At 42.4% G+C, this 20239-nt stretch overlaps 1 protein-coding gene across 1 annotated transcript in view; it reads left to right on the forward strand.

Moving 5' to 3' along the window:
- Window positions 1-5019, forward strand: part of LOC144511945 (AT-rich interactive domain-containing protein 2-like) — a 197530-nt gene extending 192511 nt beyond the window's left edge. The window contains exons 20-21 of the mRNA XM_078242433.1: window positions 1286-1377; window positions 1769-5019. Of these exons, the coding sequence (XP_078098559.1) occupies window positions 1286-1377; window positions 1769-1901 (225 nt within the window). The 3' untranslated portion in view covers window positions 1902-5019. The remainder of the gene's footprint in view (window positions 1-1285; window positions 1378-1768) is intronic.
- The last annotated feature ends 15220 nt before the right edge of the window (window positions 5020-20239 follow it).

The raw sequence follows: 20239 nt of genomic DNA on the forward strand, positions 1-20239 counted from the left end.
GTAGAGAATTCCTTCTTTTTCATTTGTTTTCTTATTTTTTCATGTGTAATGTATTAAAAGTTGTCACCAAAAAGAGCTTATAGGGCTTTGCACCTGGGCTGGAATTTTCAGGCCATTCATGCAGGATTCCTGGCTGCGAGGGGTGCGTTCAGTGGGAAACTCCGTTGACGGTGGCAGGCCATCTCTACCACCATGAAGCACACTGTGGGTTTGCGCTGAAAATCTCGCTCCTGGTGTGAAAGTTAGTATGCATAAGACAGTTTGCAGATGTAGTTGCTTTTTAACAGATACAATGGATTGGTTTAGATTCTTTCCATTGCAAATCAGATCTATACCTAAACTCCCTTTAAACTTTGGAGGAAGGTTCAAACAAACACAAATGCCATTGCTCAGACAGCTAAACCATTGTAACAGGTAGCTGCTGATCACTTTGTTGTAAATACTAAATACCACAAGGCATTGTCATCAGTTGCGATGTACTATTTTTGGATCCCAGGATTTCAGTGAATAAGCTACTCTGCGCATCTTCGACAAGCAGCACATGCATTTGAAACTATAATTTTTTACCTGACATGGGAAAACAGGTATGCATTTGAACAAAACAAAGTTTTATCTTTTATCTAAATGACCCAGGGAAGGTGGTGAACAAGTAGCCAGGAAGCAAAGGCTCTGAGCATTTATACCCTACTACTAATGTCTAAATATGAAAATGTCCTTATTTTGAGTAATATACACCATTACTTCATTAAGGGCTGTTAATGCTTCCCCCAGTGATGTACCTACCCTTTAATAAGCCATATTGTTCTGAGGATCTTGGGGGTTTGATCCTAGATCAATGCTGAATTAGCCAGGTAACTATAATTGGCATCAGCACTACTGGGCTCAGGTGGAAAAAAATAATTGTTATTATTTCTGCCTCGTATTACTTGCAATGATGTGAATGTCAGTGGCGGTAAGATTGAACTTGACATGCTTCACCCCATAGTCTGCCTAGAACTGCACTGCAGCAAAGTATTCATACTTTCATGTGTGGTGGGTTGAAAATTGGGTAAATGACTAGCCATTGGGTCCTCTGCTCATTTTGTCTATAATTTGCTGTTAAGCAGTGTGAGCCATTCAGTCACCCCAAATTTTTTATGTTCTTTTGTCTCAGTTAGTACCCCTGCGATGAAACTGAAATCCCATCATTATAAGACAGAGGTCTTCTCTCCCCTTTAAAATATAATTTATCTATATAAGGTGTGTAGTGTCCCAAGATTTACGCCAATGTAATTTTCTTTGACAGGATGAGAAGGAAGGGCCGATTGTGAAGCATATTCGTTTGACTTCTGCCTTAATTTTGAAGAATGTTGCTAGATACTCGGAGCTTGGGCGAATGTAAGTTCTTTTCACCTGGTTATAAAATATCAGTTATTGTAAATATCTTCATGCATAGTTAACCATCTTCACTTAAGGGAAAAACTCAAGTTCAGTCCCTTCTAGAATGAGTATTGACGTAAGACCTAGAACTCGTTTGAGTGTTTAAACATACAACCCAGTGATATGGCTTTCCTCTGGGACATTTTTCTATATTTTTTTGAACATTAGCTGAATTTTTAAAAATCCATTTTTCCTGATTTTGGAACAGCAGTTCTACACATTTTGTTGTATCATGTGTAACATTGACATGTTAAATAAAAGCCCCTTCAGTTTTTGGGTGCCGCGTTTTTTATGTTGTCAATTTGTAAATGAGTAATAGCTCTGAAGCTGTTTCCTTTTCCCATCTCAGGTTGCTGAAGCGGCATGAGAACCACCTATCTGTACTGGCCATCAGTGGTATGGAGGCTTCCACTGCACTTGCTAAATGCCTTTATGAACTCAACTCGCAAGAACAATCAGAGTCAACAGAAAGCAAACGCTGAGGAAAAACTTAATATGATAAAAATCCAGCAACAGGAAACAAGGGTCAAAGGAGGAAATGCAATCATTGTGCAGATGAAGAACTGGAACCTTACTGTCTACATTTTGTACCTGTTTACTATAACATGAAATTAAAAGGACTGATCTTTTTAAATTATTGGTTTTGCAGGAATGTCCCTGTTTTGCCAGAGACCAAAACTTCCTGCAACACCTTAGTCTTTCATCTCGTTCTAGACCTTTCCATCAGACAGAAGGTTTTATGACACAGGAAGAAATGGTCAGTCTAAAAAGAGATCATTAGCCTGGTCACCCATACATTCTCTCATACTCTGACACACACACCTCTATCACATGCATACTCTAACTCTCACGCTTACTCACCCTGTCACACACTTGCTCGTGCATACACACTTGCTGATGCACACATACTTGCTCGTGCACACATACCTATGCACATACTCCCATGCACATACTTACTCACGCACACCCTCTCGCGCACATACCTGCACACAGTAAAAACAAGAACCTAAACAGAAAAACTGCTGGGAATGGTCTGCGGGCACCTGTAAAACTTTGCAGTTAGTCTAGGCACCTGCCTTAGGGAGCCTTCAACTCAAGTCACTATTCTTCCTATGAGAGAGATCTCTGATTTTAAAAAATGCCCATGGGTATAGAATTTTTTTCCATATTTATAAGAAAAATCTCATGTTTAATTTCCCTGTGCATTTTTCCAAAATGTTGCAAGTTAATTCCTCATTGGAACATCAGTCAAAACTGCTCATTGAGTAGATGTCTCTGTGCCCTAAAATCCTGCAAGAGCCCGGTTAGCTGCTAGCCAGTGGTCGTGTTTAGAGCTGGAGTCCCTCAGCTTTCTGCCTGGGAAGAGTTTCCTGCATTCAGATGTCTGGATACAGTTTTGCAGTTAACATTTACGGTTTTAAAAGCTGCAAGCTGCACAACACTTGAAGTTTTCCCACTTTGTCCCCTGTTTGAAGTGGTGCATTTTCCATTTATTTATTATATGTAAACTATCAGATTTGATGTCCCCTTTTCAGAGTCATGTAAATATTTGTGAATATTGAAAATGCCTACATACCATTGCAGGAGAATGAAGGGAAGAGGTACAACATTGCAAGGAGTGAAATCTGGGTGAGCGCTAGGACGAATTAGCCACAGGGCAAAAATATGTGGTGTCCTTCCAACCACAGCTTCAGGCATCCACACTAAGGCAGCTTTGTACCACTTGTATCACCAACTTTGTGCCACTAGATGTTGCCAGCATGCTTTGAAAGTGTGACACCATAGACATTCACAAAGCTTATCTGGTGGAGGTAATGAGATTTGCAACAATTTCACCGCAACAGTTGACACTTGTTAATTGGGACACCAGGGTGAGATTTAAATCTTCCTATTTATCAGAAATGTTTTGCTTCAGTAGGGACAATCAGTACAGATCTAAATATGTGGAATCAATTGGTGCCTGAGAAAATGTTCCATTTGGAAAAAAGTACTCCCATTAACCCTTGTCCCCATTAATAGCATGAACTTCATTTTGTCTTGGTGGCACCTTTCTTTTCGGTCAGCTTACATTCATTGCACCACTGGCTAACGTGAAGAGTAAGCGCCCACCTAGAATCAAAGGATCTAGTTTTTGTATGTTACCTGCCATATGTATGTAGAAGCATATACATAAAACACTGCATCAAGCAGCGTGAAACTGTGTACATAACTTCACAAAGGTACTGATGCTGTATAATAAGATTGGCACAGTTTTGTGCAGCTGTGGTTTTTGTATTATACACCATGTAAAGCTTTTGCTTGTTATGAAATAATATATCGCATCATTTTTCTATAAAAGGTAAAAATTCCAAGACAGATTTTTTAAAAAATCTGTTACAGCATTTTTCCTGAGATTAGGGCCCATTTTAGAAAACCTTTAGTCGCAGCACAACCTTCAGAACTTGTATAGGAATTTTTTTTTAATTTGTAAATGTATTTAAATACATGACGTTTTATACAGCTTTATTTTCACCTGTGTTATATTTGTAATTCGTGTAGGTGTGATATTTCCCTTGTTATTCCTTTGTTCCGTTTTTCTACCCGTGACATATTAAAAGTGTTTTTTAGTGTACAGTATAGTGCCTCCGCTTTTGGTACAACGTGACTTTCCTGCCTATGGTCAGTTTGTGTTCCCTTGGTTTCTTTGTGTGCCTCGCCACTGATGATCCCTGGTATGGTTGGCTAAAGGAGAATATATTGATTAAATGTAATGCATACTAACCATATAGGTTTGCACTATGCCCTCCTGATAGTTCAACAGAGTAAAATGTGAGCAACTTTACACACAGACCAGGAAGAAACCAGGTTTGATCAAGCCTTCACGAAGTGAGTTGATCCCGGCCTAGTCAATAATATTTGCAATTGACCTTTGAGCCGTTTCTTACTCTGAAAGCTTTTCAGCAATATCTGCTAAAAGTGCAAGTGCATGAATATCTGCTAAGGGTGGGATCATGCTCAGCCACCTCTCAAAGTCTGATAGTCTGCCAAAGCTCAGTCTGGCCTAGCATGAATGCGTGCTTGAGAGGTACCTGAGAATGGCCACCCATAGAATTAAATGCTAATAGGAGTGGTTGGATGGGGGAAGAAACTTGATGGGGAAAGAGAGAGTATTTATGTATTACAGGGCAATTCCATAATCTTCCAGAATGAGCGTCACTGCGCAGAGCACACTGCAGAAACCAAAATAGACCGAAGACTGAATAATTCCATCTTGTTTTAAAGCTATGGAGTGATTGGAAGGCACTTATCCAGTCTTGAGGTTTGCTTGACTTTCACAAGCTGCTTGAGATTTACTCTTGCAGTTTGCGAGCACCATCTGAAGCCATTGAGTCGATTGCCATGTTGTAATCAGTCCCAGATGTCCATTATTCTTTGTGTAAGTGCAAGACATATATAAAATAATTTAGTATCTTCTAGTACATTCACCAAACTGCAATGCAAAAAAAGGTTTTTTAAAGAAGAATGTATTTTAAGATGTATGTGCAGTACTGTTTTTTGTGCACTGTATGACCCAAGTTCTGTTTTACAGTAAAATTACCAGTAAAAAAATGAGACTATTCCAGTCTTTGTTCACAGTTTAACTTACTGCCCAATATCTATATAAGGTGAGAGAATCAAGCGGCAATTGTAAATTGTCTGTTTCAAGGTCCTGATCACATCTTCGCTGAGAGAAAGAAGAAACAAAAGAGGGAGTATTTAATGAATGGCAGGACACAGGGAAGCTCCGAGGAACAATGGATCTTGGGGTACTTAATCACAGATCCCTGAATTCAGCAGAGCATGTGAATAGGATAGTTAAAAGGGCACATGGGACACTTGTTTTTATCAGTTGTGGCATAGAGTACAAAAGCAAGGAGGTAATGTTGGAGTTGTACAGAGAGTTGGTTAGGCCACAGCTAGAGTATTGTGTGTAGTTCTGCTCAGTTCAGTATAGGAAAGTTGCAATAGCATTAGACGGGATACAGAGGAGGTTACCCGTGATGGAATATTTGAGCTATAGAGACTTGGATTGTTTTCTCTTAGAGCAGAGAAGGCTGACGGGGGGGACATGATTGAGGGGTATGGACAGGATGAGTAGAGAGCAGTTGTTCCCTTTGGTTGAGGGTCAATCACGAGGGGGCATTGTTACAGGGTGAGGGGCAGGAGGTTTGGAGGGAATTTGAGAAAAGAAAATTCATTCAGAGTGGTGGGAATCTGGAATGCATTGCCTGTGGAGGGCGGGAACCCTTACAACCTTTAAAAAAACTTTGGATGAGCAACTGAAATATAACATTCGAGGATATGAGACAAGTGCAGCAAAATGGGATTAGCGCACCTTTTAGTGGTAGTTACTGTCGGTGCAGACTCAAAGGGCCTTTTCTGTGCTGTATGATTCTATGAAAGCTAAACCTACTCATGGTCAGCCTGTCAGTGTACTAGTTAGTGCCAGTTACAATAGGCAGCTGGTACTTAGTGGTGCCAGTTTAACTTAATTACAACATTATGCAATACAGTAGACACAGCTTTGGCAAATTCTTGTTTGAGTAATGTTTAGCAGCAATCAGGTAAGCACTTGTTGATTGGTAGAAAGTCTGTGACTTCAAATCATGCTCGCAACAGCTCATTCTATTGGAAAAAGTTATCTTCACTGTCCCTTTTGTTCCAATTTCCCTCCGTATCCTTTGTGCCAAGGGTAATGACTCAAATTGTCAGCTTGGATCTTGTTTGTCCCTTACGTGGGGACCATGAATTGGATTTAATTTGAATTGGGTTCTTTGGTTTGGAAAAAAGTACCAAAAGGTATGCAAAACAAATTGAGCTATGTATACACATGCACTTCCCAGTACTGCCTCACCATGAGTGCCTACAATTTATACATGACCCTAGGCTGTGAATGTCTGCAGGTTATTGGAATATTATTGTGAGAAAGTCCACTGTGGCCAAACAAATCCTATTTTTGCTTGATGTAGCTCAGTGTCAAAGTTTGCATTTATAGCACTCCTGTAAAGGTTTTTGTGATGTTTTTGTTGTGTTAAAGGTACTATGTAAATTAAAATTGTAGTTGTATGCCAATCCATCAACTGGATAACAAACGAGATCGATCACTGGCTGAGCTCATTATGGCACTCAATTGATGAATAGGAATGTTAACAATTACCATAAAAATGTTTAATATGCTTAATTTTCCCTTCCAACTTGGAAATGTATTGGTTAAGTGACACAAATGAGTACCTCGAAGGAAACACACTGAACTGTCCACTGAGCTTAAAGTACTCTAAGATTATAGAGCCTTAGTTAGGCCGCACTTGGAATATAGTGTTCAATTCTGGTCGCCACACTACCAGAAAGATGTGGAGGCTTTGGAGAGGGTACAGAAAAGATTTACCAGGATGTTGCCTGGTATGGAGGGCATTAGCTATGAGAAGAGGTTGGAGAAACTTGGTTTGTTCTCACTGGAATGACAGAGGTTGAGGGGCGACCTGATAGAAGTCAGCAAAACTAGGAGGGGCATGGACAGAGTGGATAGTCAGAAGCTTTTTCCCAGGGTGGAAGAGTCAATTACTAGGGGGCATAGGTTTAAGGTGCGAGGGGCAAGGTTTAAAGGAGATGTACGAGTTAATTTTTTTTTTACACAGAGGGTGGTGGGTGCCTGGAGGAGGAGTTAGTAGAAGCAGATATGATAGTGAGTTTGAAGAGGTGTCTGGACAAATACATGAATAGGATGGGTACAGAGGGATATGGTTCCCGGAAGGTAGGGAATTTTAGTTCAGTCGGACAGCATGGTCGATGCAGGTTTGGAGGGCCTGTTCCTATGCTGTAATTTTCTTTGTTCTTTGTATTACTATACTTTCGATAATGATCCTGATGAGGATAAAAACAATTCTCATATTTTCCCGATAATGTGGTGTCCTAATTCTGTACAATTCCATTTAGATTGAGGCCAACACTTTTCATAGTGCAACTAAATTAACAGCAATTTTTTACATCTTCTCAGTTTTTCCCACTACTGTAAGTTGGCTACCAGCTAGTGTTTAACTTCACAAGGCACCTTACCCAAATGCCTTTAAAGTTTAATGTTTTTGAAGTTTGAAGTATTTATTAGTGTCACAAGGAGGCTTACATTAACACTGCAATGAAGTTGCTGTGAGAATCCCCTAGCCACACCCCAGCGCCTGTTCGGGAAATGTCTTCTTTACTCTTCAATCTCTCTTTTCTTCCATTCAGTTACAGACCTTCCCTTTTTTCCCCCCACCCTACCCCATTTCACTTGCTTAAAGCCGATTATATTTTCTAACATTTTCCTGTTCTGCTAACTCTTGTTTCTCTCTCCACAGATGCTGCCTAACCTGCTGAGCAATCCCAGCATTGTTGTTTTTATTTCAGATTTCCATCATCTGCAGTGTTTTGTGTATTTCTTTCCTGTTCTTCACAAATGAGTCTACACTGGCTGTTGGCAGCCTAATTGGCAAGAGGAAGGATGTCTCAGCTGACTCTGTTCCAGTATCTGCCAGACATACAAACCTCCCAGCATGCTGGTCACTGAATAGCAACAAGGAGTAGGAATACTAACAGATCTTTCACTTCTAAGTTCAAACAAACAGCGGCTAACTGCAGTATTCCCTATTGCTGCCTTCGCTGAGATCCACTGATTCAGCACTGACCAGCTTCCCTGTTTTGAATGATGACTATTATAATGCAATTTTCCAGAGCTGAGAGGAGTCTACTTTTGAATCCTCACAGCGAGTGAAAAATATTGTGAAAAGCACATTTCTTCTATAAACCTTATGCAAACCACTTGTGAATTCTACGTTCTAATGTATTTAATCAAAAAAGATTACTGCAAATGAATGTGCCTCCTTTGTTTATATCTGTTTTTGCTGTAGGGGACATGTTGCTGCAGATGTGCCTTAAATAGTTGGATGCATGAATGGAAAAAAAATCCAAAGACCAGCTGAACCTGATGTACAAGTAGTTGACTGCTTCAGTGCATACTGATATGGGGAGAAAGGAATCCCAGCAGAGCTGGGAATTGTTGCCAGGCCCATGCTGCCAGTTAAGTTGCTATGAAGCAAATTCTCAAATGAAATATAGGTGTAACTAAAAGTCTGTGACAAGTCTTAAAACTGATTTTCACAGGAGGGTACATGTTCCCAACAGGAAGCAGAGGAATTGCAGTTTTCACAATGTGTGAACACCATTCCCAATGGAAAATAGTGTGCAACACATGGCTAAAAATGTTTAATATTGCTAAATTTGCCTCTTAAGATCTACTATGATACTGTCAAGTGTAGCATGTTGTCTATGTGCTATTGGACACTTTATCATCTAACCAAAAAAGTGTTATTTTTAGATCCTTAGACTGATGTAAGCCAGATCACAAAGAATATTTGTCCCAATTTTTCCATATCATAGGTTTCTCACTCCACCTAGCAGGTTCTGATGAGGAAATATATCTGGAGATTTAAGCCAAAAAGAGAGCGTATTAGGATAATTACACAAAGTATTTTTGATATTTAAGCTAAGGGATGAAGGAACTTGGTAATTCATCTGTGGTTAGTATCAATGAAAGGGGGCTGGAGGATGAAGCTTCACAGCAAGAGCTGAATAAGGTATTTATTAATATTGCGGATGAATTTTGCTTTACAACCTTTACATCACTACTCTACTGTTACAAAACTGTCAGACTGCTGATGTGACATTCAGTATAGAATTTTTAAAATGTATTTGATGGGATGTTAACATTTCTGACAAGGCCAGCACTTGGTGCCCATTCGTAATTGCCCTTGAAAAGGTGGTGGTGAGCCATCTTCTTGAACCATTGCAGTCTATGTGGTGTAGGTAGACCCACAGTGCTATTAGGGAGGGAGTTCTAAGATTTTGACTCCGCGACAGTGAAGGAACAGGGATTTAGTTGCAAGTCAGGATGATGGTGTGGCTTAGAGGAGAACTTGCAGGTACTGGTGTTCCTAGTTATCTGCTGCCCTGGTTGCAGGTTTCTCCCGGTGGTAAAAGGAATGAATGATAAAATGGACTGCTTTTTCGTAATGGTATCGAACGTTTTGAGTGTTATTGGAGCTGCACTCATTCAGGCAGGTGGTGAGTTTCCGTTACACTCCTAACTTATGTCTTGTCAATAGTGGACAGGCTTTGGGGAGTCAGGAGATAGATTACTCAGTATTTATGTGGCTAGTCCAGTTAATTTTCTAATCAATGGTAACCCAAGAATGTTGATGGTGGGGAATTCGGCAGTGGTGATCCTGTTGCATGCCAAGGAGATCTGATTAGATTCTCTCTCGTTGGAGGCGGTCATTAACAGGAGGATGAACCTGGTGCAAACGTTACTTGCTATTTATCGGCCAAAGACTGAATGTTGTCCAGATCTTGTTGGATGTTGACATGGACAGCTTCGGTATCTGAAGAATCACGGATGGTGCTGAATAGCGTGAAATCATCACTGACCTTATGATGGAAAGAAGGTTAAGGATGAAACAGCTGCAGATGGCCAAAAGTTTGATCAAAGAGGTACGTTATAACCAGTATTAACGGAGGAAAGAGGTAGTGGGACAGAGATTTAGGGAAGGAATTCCATAGCTTAGTACCGAGGCACATAAAGGATTCCCTCAGAATGACGGAATGATTAAAATTGGGCCTAGGATGCTAGCTTGAGGCACTCCTGCAGTAGTATCAGGATGAGCAGAACTTTACTCCAATTAAATTTTGGGAAGACTAAGTCATCATTTTCAGTTTGCTCGAAACTCCATTCCCTAGCTACTGACTGTATATCTCTCCCTGGCAATCTGAGATTAAAATTCAGATGAATTTGATCTGTTCGCAACCTTTGTCACACACTTGATCTCATTCAATAAGACCATTTATTCCCATCTCTGTAACATTGCCCCTGTCCCAGCACATCTGATGCTGAAACCCTTATTCGTGGCTTTGTTACGATTTGACTATTCCAATGCATCCCTGGCTGGTCTACAACATTTTACCCTCAAACTTGAAGTCACTCAAAACTCTGCTGCCCTTGCCCTGTTCACTTATTTGTGCTCGTTGATCTACATTGGTCATCCTCGTCATGCAATGCCACGATTCACATTCCTGTTTTCACATCCCTCCATGGTCTCTCCCCTGCCTTTCTCTGTAATCACCTCCAGCCCCATGATCTTCAGATATCTGTGCTCCTTTAATTCTGGCCTCTGAACATCCATAATTTTAATTTCTTTACTTCTCTCTCCTCTAAGACATTTGTTTAAACCTATCTGACCAAACTTTTAGCCGTCTGAACCTAATGTCATATGGCTTGTGTCATTTTGCTTTATAATGGGAACTGTTATTACATTAAAAGGCACTATATAAGTTGTTAAGACTGAGAAACTGCTAATTGTTTATATTTTTTCAAATGAAAAGATGATTGAAATCTTCTAGATGGACAAGGAATTTTGATCTTCGAATGTGACACCTTTACATGCATCTTGAGACTTAATTCCTTCTTTTGCATATGTTGACCTGGTTTATCCCAGGCAATTTTACCAATTTAGACACAATTTACTTAAGACCATAAGACATAGGAGCGGAAGTAAGGCCATTCGGCCCATCGAGTCCACTCCACCATTCAATCATGGTTGATTTCAACTCCATTTACCCGCTCTCTCCCCATAGCCCTTAATTCCTCGAGAAATCAAGAATTTATCAATTTCTGTCTTGAAGACGCTCAACGTCTCGGCCTCCACAGCCCTCTGTGGCAATGAATTCCACAGACCCACCACTCTCTGGCTGAAGAAATTTCTCCTCATCTCTGTTCTAAAGTGACTCCCTTTTATTCTAAGGCTGTGCCCCCGCGTCCTAGTCTCCCCTGTTAATGGAAACAACTTCCCTACGTCCATCCTATCTAAGCCGTTCATACTTCTAACAAGTATTTTTAAGGATTGTTCATTTTATACTTCTGTCACATTAGCAGATGTGAAAAGTAAATTCAGATCAAAGTCCAACACCCTAGATTGTGTACAGCTTAAGCTTCCTAGTTGGAGGGTTTGCATTGCTCAGAAAGAACATATTAGTGGCAATTTCCTGTGCTCACAGGAATTCCCTGTTATTTTGAACTGTGCTGTTGATTTTGATAGTGAGCTTTACTGTGCAGTTTTGTGATCTATGCTGCTAGTTGATCCTGATTTGGGCACTAATGGAGACACATCAAGCAATGGCGGCTCGGTGTTAGGAAAGATCAGCTCAGGTTCCCTCACCTGACCACTGGTCAGTGGCATTTGCTGAAAAGTTTGCATCTTTGATGAGGATAGAGTGCAGTCGAGTGTTGATGCTCTCGATGGCCATTAACCTGCTGACATTGTTTTGGCTATAACTTTAAAATCAACACCTTGAGTGAGAATGATGGACCAACTCGCACAAGTTTCAATTTTCAGGGCGGGAATGGGAAGAAAATGGGGGGAAAAAAGATGTAGTCAGACACTTTCAGTCATCTGTTCTCAATTTAAACCTGGTCCGCTTTTACACACCTTTTATCTTTTCAGCAAATCAGCTACAACAGCACAGCTTTAGGATTAGTTACCAATGTTAAACTCAAGTATCAGTTAAGATGGCTTTTTAAGACTTGTCTTATTTGCTATTTTGCTTCTTGTGTGCTGAAGGTATTGATTCATGCTGGGTGAATCCCAAAGGAGGTCACAATCTTTCATGTCTTCCACCAAAATGACTGCCTTCACAATGGGTGTCAACAAAAACTTGCTTTTAATTAGTACCTTTAACATAGAAAAATGTCCCAAGGAACTTTGCAGAGGAAGAAGGAATAGACGCCCATGGCCTGGATTTCATGAAGGAGGTGGGAAGCATGAGTCGGCAAGTTCCCAAGTACCCAAACCCATCTCCACTAAGGATGACCCTTTAATTCCAGCAAGGCTAGGAGTAGGATGGAGTCAGGCAAATGATGAGGCCTCAGGTTAGAAAGCCTGCCTCCCTTTACTGGGGCATTGGCCCAGTTGTATTAATGACTGTTAGGCTCTCACGGCCTTACCGTTCACCTCCCTCAATTTCACCTCCCACTCTCATGCCCTCTCATAACTCCTGTACCCCTTATGTCTCCCATTCCCCTCCATGCATCTTATGTCCCTTCATACCCACTCTCCCAGTATCCACTGTGTGCTGAACCTATTAGCTTTTGGCAAGTCTTTGAAATGCTCATGAAACTGACACGGTTGCTAAGGAGGCTTTGAGCATCTAACTGAAAAAGTTCACAACCTCTTAATTAATCACAAGTCATTGTATTAGTGTCAAGTTTCAATGCACTTCATACCTCTTAAACCTGCGTAATGTAACACACAGGTATTGAAAAAAATACATCTAAGAAAGAATAGCTTATTACAAAGTAATTAATGTCAGTCAAGCAAAGCTATCGCTCCCCTCTAACATTTTAATGTTGAACTGAAAGGATTGTCCATTCTTGGAGCTCAGCCAAACATTCTTAATGAAGCCATCTGGCAATTGCATCCATAGGAGCAATTAGAAGTTTTTCCAGGTGACCTCATTATGAATGCTTATAAACGAATGGCTAATTCACTTAATTCCACCGACAATGTTTATATTACTGCAAGAGGGGAGTAATAAATATATTTAATTAATATATTTAAATAACATTTACCTTTTAATAACTAGATATTTCTTTGAACAGTTTTATCAATACCTGTGTTTATTTACCCAAGATTGAAAGTTGAAAAGTAGACACAAGCTTTTTGCTATTGATACTATGAATGGCTGAGATGGATCGACAGCTTATAAGAAGGTAAGAGGGCCAATTTATTTCAAAAGGAAAGTTGAATGGCTGTTTTATTTTTTGATTCCCATCTTGGGACAAGAGTTCCGACTCAATTGAGAGGCCATGATGACGTGTCCTAACAGGACGGACTTTCATCAAAACTTTAGGGGAGTGGGTTGAGATGCCCAACCTTGCAAGAGCGGAGTGCTGTGAGCCGGCTCCTTAACCGCACCTTTATCCTGGGCCAGCAAACATTGCCAGAAATGGCAATGGGTCCAGGAATCTCAGGAATTGGTTTCCATCCATCATTTATAAAGGTCATCTGGCTCAGCCAATTCAGTGATAATCCAGGCCCCAGTTTTTGGGTGGGGATGAAGGGAGGTTGATAGCTGATCAAAGAAATTAATTTTCAGGGGACTTTCAAATTCGGGGAATAGAGCCATGAAGGATTGATGGAGGTTGCTCCAGTGTGTCAACGGCAACAGGGCATCTGGAACCTTGGTGAACAAAAGGACTAACAGAATACATTCTTAACGATAAGATTAAACACTATAAACAGAAACAATGAAGAAGGAAATGTGAATTAGAGTAAAATCCATTTAAAAAAAGAAATAGAGGAAAAGAAAGTTTAAAGTTTAAACTTTATTTGTTAGTGTCACAAGTAGGCTTACATTAACACTGCAATGAAGTTACTGTGAAAATCCCCTAGTCGCCACACTCCGGCGCCTGTTCGAGTACACTGAGAGATAATCTAACATGGCCAATGCCTCTAACCAGCATGTCTTTTGGATTAAGAGCAAAACCCTCAAAGAAAATGGAAAAATGTAAAACAGTTGGAATTTTAATATTTAAAATTTTCTAATATTTACTATCTATAGAACCAAAACTCCAGAATTTTAATTGCTCCCTTTGAGTCAGAGAGGTACAATGACTTTGCATAAATCTCATCATTAAGAAGGCACTTACACTCAAATGTCCTAACTAGCTGCAGGGAGTGTAATCAGTAATTAACATGCAGTAATTTCTTGCAATTCATCAGGAGGTTTTGGCTGCACTGCCACTTTTGTGAAGTTAATGGAGCAGAACAAATTGTCCAGCAGTTTCTGGCCTTTTGCATTTCCATGGGCTATCTCTTCCTCGCCTCAAGTTGCTAAATGCTTTACACATCAATAGCATTGTGTGCATTAAACGCACCATTATTTTGGCAGTAAATCGTGGACCATTATTATTTGTAAATGCACGTGATAGACTTTGGAGAGAAAAAATAACGTAGGGAAGGAAGTGTAGTCAAAAATAACTGCAGTGTCAAGAAGCTTAGCTCAAACTAATTTAACCCTTGAGCAGCCTTGGGGTCAGTATTGGTAAACCGGCATGAAATGACCAGCTATTCATTAAATGTATGGTACCTTCAACTGCACTGCAGTTACACAGAAGGGTGTTTCTAAATCCCCAGGTGTGGTCATTTACACACTTTACTATACCACATGTAAAACAGTTTGCAGCAGAGATGGTGGGGCAGCTTAGTCTGTCATCTGGTTGTGTAATATGAGAAGGAGAAACTCATCAGGGAAACAGCTCTGTACCATTCTCTTTGACGTAATGAGGCAATGGGGGTCTGTAGAGGAGATGAGTGTTAATGGATTAGTTTGGCCTTCTGCTAATAAGATACCTCCTAACAAGTGGCATTAATCTAAAAGAGATGATGTTCCCTGTACAAATTCCACCACGATGTGGAGATGCCGGCGTTAGACTGGGCTGAACACAGTAAGAAGTCTCACAACACCAGGTTAAAGTCCAACAGGTTTATTTGGTAGCAAATACCATAAGCTTTCGGAGCGTGCTGCTCCTTCGTCAGATGGAGTGGAAATGTGCTCTCAAACAGTGCACAGAGACACAAACTTGTCTACTGTGCACTGTTTGAGAGCACATTTCCACTCCATCTGACGAAGGAGCAGCGCTCCAAAAGCTTATGGTATTTGCTACCAAATAAACCTGTTGGACTTTAACCTGGTGTTGTGAAATTCCACCACAACAGATGGTGAATTTGAATTCAATAAATGTCTGGAATTAAAAGTCTAATGATGACCATGAAACCATTGTTGATTGTTGTAAAAATGCATCTGGTTCATTAACGTCCTTTAGGGAAGGAAATCTGCTGTCTTTATGTGGTCTGGCCTACATGTGACTCCAGACACAGAGCAATGTGGTTGACTCTTAAATGTCCTCTGGAATGGCCTCAGTTTAAGGACAATTAGGGATGGGCAATAAATGTTAGCCTCAGCCGGTGCCACCCACATCCCATGAATGAATTAAAGCAAAATACTACAGATATTAAAATAAAGACCAAAATGTTGGTAATGCTCAGCAGATCTGGCAGCACCTGTGGAAAGAAACAATACATATTTAAATATTCACTCTGTCTCTTTCCAGATGTTTGAGTATTTTCAACAGTTTCTGCTTTTATTTATTATGTGGCAGCTGTGGCAACTTCTAGATTTTGTTCGAGATGTTCAATATGAAAGGAAGACTTCATTTATGCACAGCATCTTTCCCAACCTCAAAATGTCCCTACAGCCACTGTTGTCATTTTGGAAACACTGCAGCCAAATGTATGCACTCTAAACTCCCACAAACAATAAGCTTTTAGTGAGGTTGATTTTTAGGGGTAACTTTTATTCATGAATAGATGTTGCAACAATTTACAGCAATCATTAAACTTTTAATTGCAGAATTCAAAGTTTGCCATCTGCCATGGTGGGATTTGAACCTGGGGCATTACTCAGGGTCTCTGGGTTACTAACCACAGTGCCATTGCCTCTCCTTATTGGCCAGTGTATTTCTGCTCTTTGCCTAAATATGAGATGGAAATCTGAGAAAACAACCTTGGTTTAATATCTCATCTGAAAGTGCTGAGTACCTAGATTCTTTTGTGCTTAAGGTGCTTGGGTGGGACTGCAACCCTGGTGGTTTACCAGGACTTTCCAGACACTACAATACTGACCTCAAGGCTACTCGAGGGTTAAATCACATATCAGGTTGAGCTAAGCTTCTTGACACTGCAGCTATTTTTTGATTGTAGTTTTCCTCCCTACGTTAATTATTTTCCCCTCAAGTCTATCATGTGCATTTACAAATAATAATGGTCCACAATTTACTGCTAAAACAATGGCGAGCTTAATGCACACGATTCTATCAATCAAAGGTAAAGAGTCCTACCCACTCAGCCATTACTCACGCTGATACTGATGTAGCTTCTTCCCAATGTTCTCACTGGGGCCATCAATGAAGTGATTTGTCATCTCCAAGTCACTAGATTCTTCACACACTTTCATAAGTTCTGCACATTCCCCATCTTATTGAATACTCTGCCCACAGGCTGGTCCTTATCAATTGTTCATCAAAACCATGGCTAAAAGGCATGATTTTTACTACAGATCGGGTGAAAGGCTGGCGTTGAGTGAGCCTCAGCTGAAACAGAGTTCTTCCTCTGTGCCATTGACTAATCTGATCCACATGTTAGTCATCTAGCCAACTGAGCTAACCAAGCACTCAGGAATAGGCAAGTAATGATGAGGAAAATAGCCTGCTTCCACTAAACTGCAATAAAAACAGAGAATGCTGGAAAGACACAGCAGGTCTGGCAGCATCTGCGGAGAGGGAAAACAGAGTTAACGTTTCAAGTCTATTTAACCATAGAGCCATACTTCAGAGTCATATGGACTCGAAATGTTAAATCCTTTTCTCTCCAGAGATGTTGCCAGGTCTGCTGAGTTTATCCAGCATTTTCTGTTTTAATTTCAGATTTCCAGCACCTGCAACATTTTACTTTCGTTTCTCTAAGTTGTTGTTGTGAGACTGACAGGTGTTAATTTCCTGGTGCTGGCTGGGCTGGTTTCTCTGCTGGTTTTTCTGGGCTGGGCTGGTTTCTCTGGGCTGGGCTGGTTTTTCGGCTGGTTTCTCTGGGCTGTGCTAATTTCAGTAAGAAGTCTCACAACACCAGGTTAAAGTCCAACAGGTTTATTTGGTAGCAAATACCATAAGCTTTCGGAGCGCTGCCCCTTCGTCAGATGGAGTGAAAATCTGTTCTCCAATAGTGCACAGAGACACAGAAATCAAGTTACAGAATACAAATTAGAAAATGTGCTAATTTCTCCAGGTTGGGCTGGTTTCTCTGGGCTGTGTTGGTTTTTCGGCTGGTATCTCTGGGCTGCGCTGGTTTTTCGGCTGGTTTCTCTGGGCTGTGCTGGTTTTTCGGCTGGTTTCTCTGGGCTGTGCTGGTTTTTCGGCTGCTTTCTCTGGGCTGTGCTGGTTTTCCGGCTGGTTTCTCTGGGCTGGGCTGGTTTCTCTGGGCTGGGTTGGTTTCTCTGCTGGTTTCTCTGGGTTGGGCTGTTTCTCTGGGCTGGTTTCTCTGGGCTGTGCTGGTTTCTCTGGGCTGTGCTGGTTTTTCGGCTGGTTTCTCTGGGCTGGATTGGTTTCTCTGCTGGTTTCTCTGGGTTGGGCTGGTTTTATTGCTGTCCTGCCTCTGGCTATTGTATGGGCTGATGGCTGTAGTGCACTCCTGCAGATGTCGCTCCTGTCAGTGGAATGTGCATTTCCCCAGCACAGAGCCAGCCCAGAGCCCGCTCTCTCTCTGTACGTGCTCTCACTCACACAGGCAATGGCTCCGTGCACAGCTCCCGGTGAACACAGCAGCGGCGGAACTTTGACCATGCAGCCAGAGCCAGCGATTTTCCGTAAAGCCGGCTCCAGAGAGAGCTGAAAGTTCCCGATGTTTGGGGCTGAGACTTTCTGCTTCTGGCCACACAGAGAGAGGGTGAGGAGAGCGGCAGTGCTTTCATGGGAAAAGCTTTTCTGCATTGTGTGTGTGTGTGTGCGCGTTCAGTGTGGCACATCCATCCTCCGGGAGGAGTGCAGGTAAGTCAGAGACTAGTTGTGATTTCTTCAGGAAATATTGGAGGGTTTTACAGCTCCTCTGAGTCTCACTCGGGTTAGTTCAGCGATGCCTTTGTGAATTGTTATAGATAACCCGCTGGAGATGGGGAGACCTTAACTGGACTCTCTGATCAGGGAAATCATTGTGAAATGTAACCGGTCCTGGAAGAGTGTCACACTCTACGGCCTGAAGACTGGGCTACTTTCAAAGAAAGCTGCTTCATATAATGAAGTGCCTTTCTCTCTCTGTCTCTCTCTGTTTTCCTCAAACTCTGAGCAGATTTCTGGGTTCCCCTCATCTCCAGTTCTGTGCCACTCAGATGGGAGCAGTGACTAATGGAGAATTCAGCCTGTCCTGACCTCGCCCAGTGGCACCTCCCCCCCCCCCCCCCGACACACAGCTACTTTCAGATCAGCATCACACAGCTATGCCCAGCTTCCTCCTCTCATTTTACGATACTAAAACCAATTCTAGTGCCCAAGGTGCCACCTCAATGAGCTCATAGCTCGGGACAGAGTGGTGCTTGAACCTGGCACCAGCCAACTCAGCTACTCACCGACTTCTCCAGTTAGGCTATTGGGTAACCTGGTTTAAATGCCTCCTACATTCCCAGTTCCTGAAACTGGATAAACTATCAGTGCCCGGGTGCTTCCTGCGGCCTCTGTTCCTGGAATCTGGGAAATACAGGAGAATCCGTTGGCCTGAAAGATGGGAAAAGTTGTATATTGAACGTATGCTTCCTGTTTGTACCTTGAACCTTTGATACCGTGTTTCACTTTGTGCCACAGGGCTGTGGCATGACAAGGCTCACAAGTGGTTATGGCAGCAAAACTGGCCAGCAAAACTGACCGAGCACTTTGTGGAGCAGGCAGTGGGATCCATGAGAGATGAATGTCTGTCATCAGTCGTTACTCTGACAAGTCAGCAAATTCTACGCAAGAGTCTTTAACCAGGATTACAGCACGCAATTTACAGATTTTCTTCTACTTCCTTGTTAGTCACAGTTACAGGTCCAGATGGGCGTGGTGTTAGGTACACATTCTGACGGGCATGATGTTGGGTACAGGTCCAGATGGGCGTGGTGTTGGGTACCGGTTCTGGCGGCCGCGGTGTTGGGTACCGGTTCTGGCGGGCGCGGTGTTGGGTACCGGTTCTGGCGGGCGCGGTGTTGGGTACCGGTTCTGGTGGGTGCGGTGTTGGGTACCGGTTCTGGTGGGTGCGGTGTTGGGTACCGGTTCTGGCGGCCACGGTGTTGGGTACCGGTTCTGGTGGGTGCGGTGTTGGGTACCGGTTCTGGCGGGCGCGGTGTTGGGTACCGGTTCTGGCGGGCGCGGTGTTGGGTACCGGTTCTGGCGGGCGCGGTGTTGGGTACCGTTTCTGGCGGGCGCGGTGTTGGATACTGGTTCTGGTGGGTGCAGTGTTGGGTACCGGTTCTGGCGGGCGCGGTGTTGGGTACCGGTTCTGGCGGGCGCGGTGTTGGGTACCGGTTCTGGCGGGCGCAGTGTTGGGTACCGGTTCTGGCGGGTGCACTGTTGGGTACCGGTTCTGGCGGACGCGGTGTTGGGTACCGGTTCTGGCGGACGCGGGGTTGGGTACCGGTTCTGGCGGACGCGGGGTTGGGTACCGGTTCTGGCGGGCACGGGGTTGGGTACCGTTTCAGTTCCCTTTGACTTGTTATCTCTGGGCACAGCACGCTAAATGATACCCTCTGCTTGTGTGTGCGGAATAAACGGATTCTATTGACTGTTTTACAAGGAATTGGATTTGGTGTTCCCTTCATTGTTACCAAAGCCACCATCTGATGTGTTCTATTGGGATTTCTCCATGAACTTAACAGATTAATTCCCGAGTTTCACTGCACCTTGGTTTGAGCGAGGATTGCAGTTGCTCCCAGGAGTTACCTGATCTTCCTGCCTCCTCTCCCACACTGCAGGCTGTCTGCCTGCAGACCACGCAAATGGAGACTGGGGTTTACAAAAACATCCAGAAGCTTTTTCCAATTCTGGGATACCGTGTCAAGGTAGAGTACTAAGGCCAAGGGTCATTGATGTATGAGCTAATCCCTAACTTCTGTCTATTTATTCACCATGAAGCCATTTCTG

This window comes from Mustelus asterias, chromosome 25 (genome assembly GCF_964213995.1).
Source record: "Mustelus asterias chromosome 25, sMusAst1.hap1.1, whole genome shotgun sequence".
Lineage (NCBI taxonomy): Eukaryota > Metazoa > Chordata > Chondrichthyes > Carcharhiniformes > Triakidae > Mustelus > Mustelus asterias.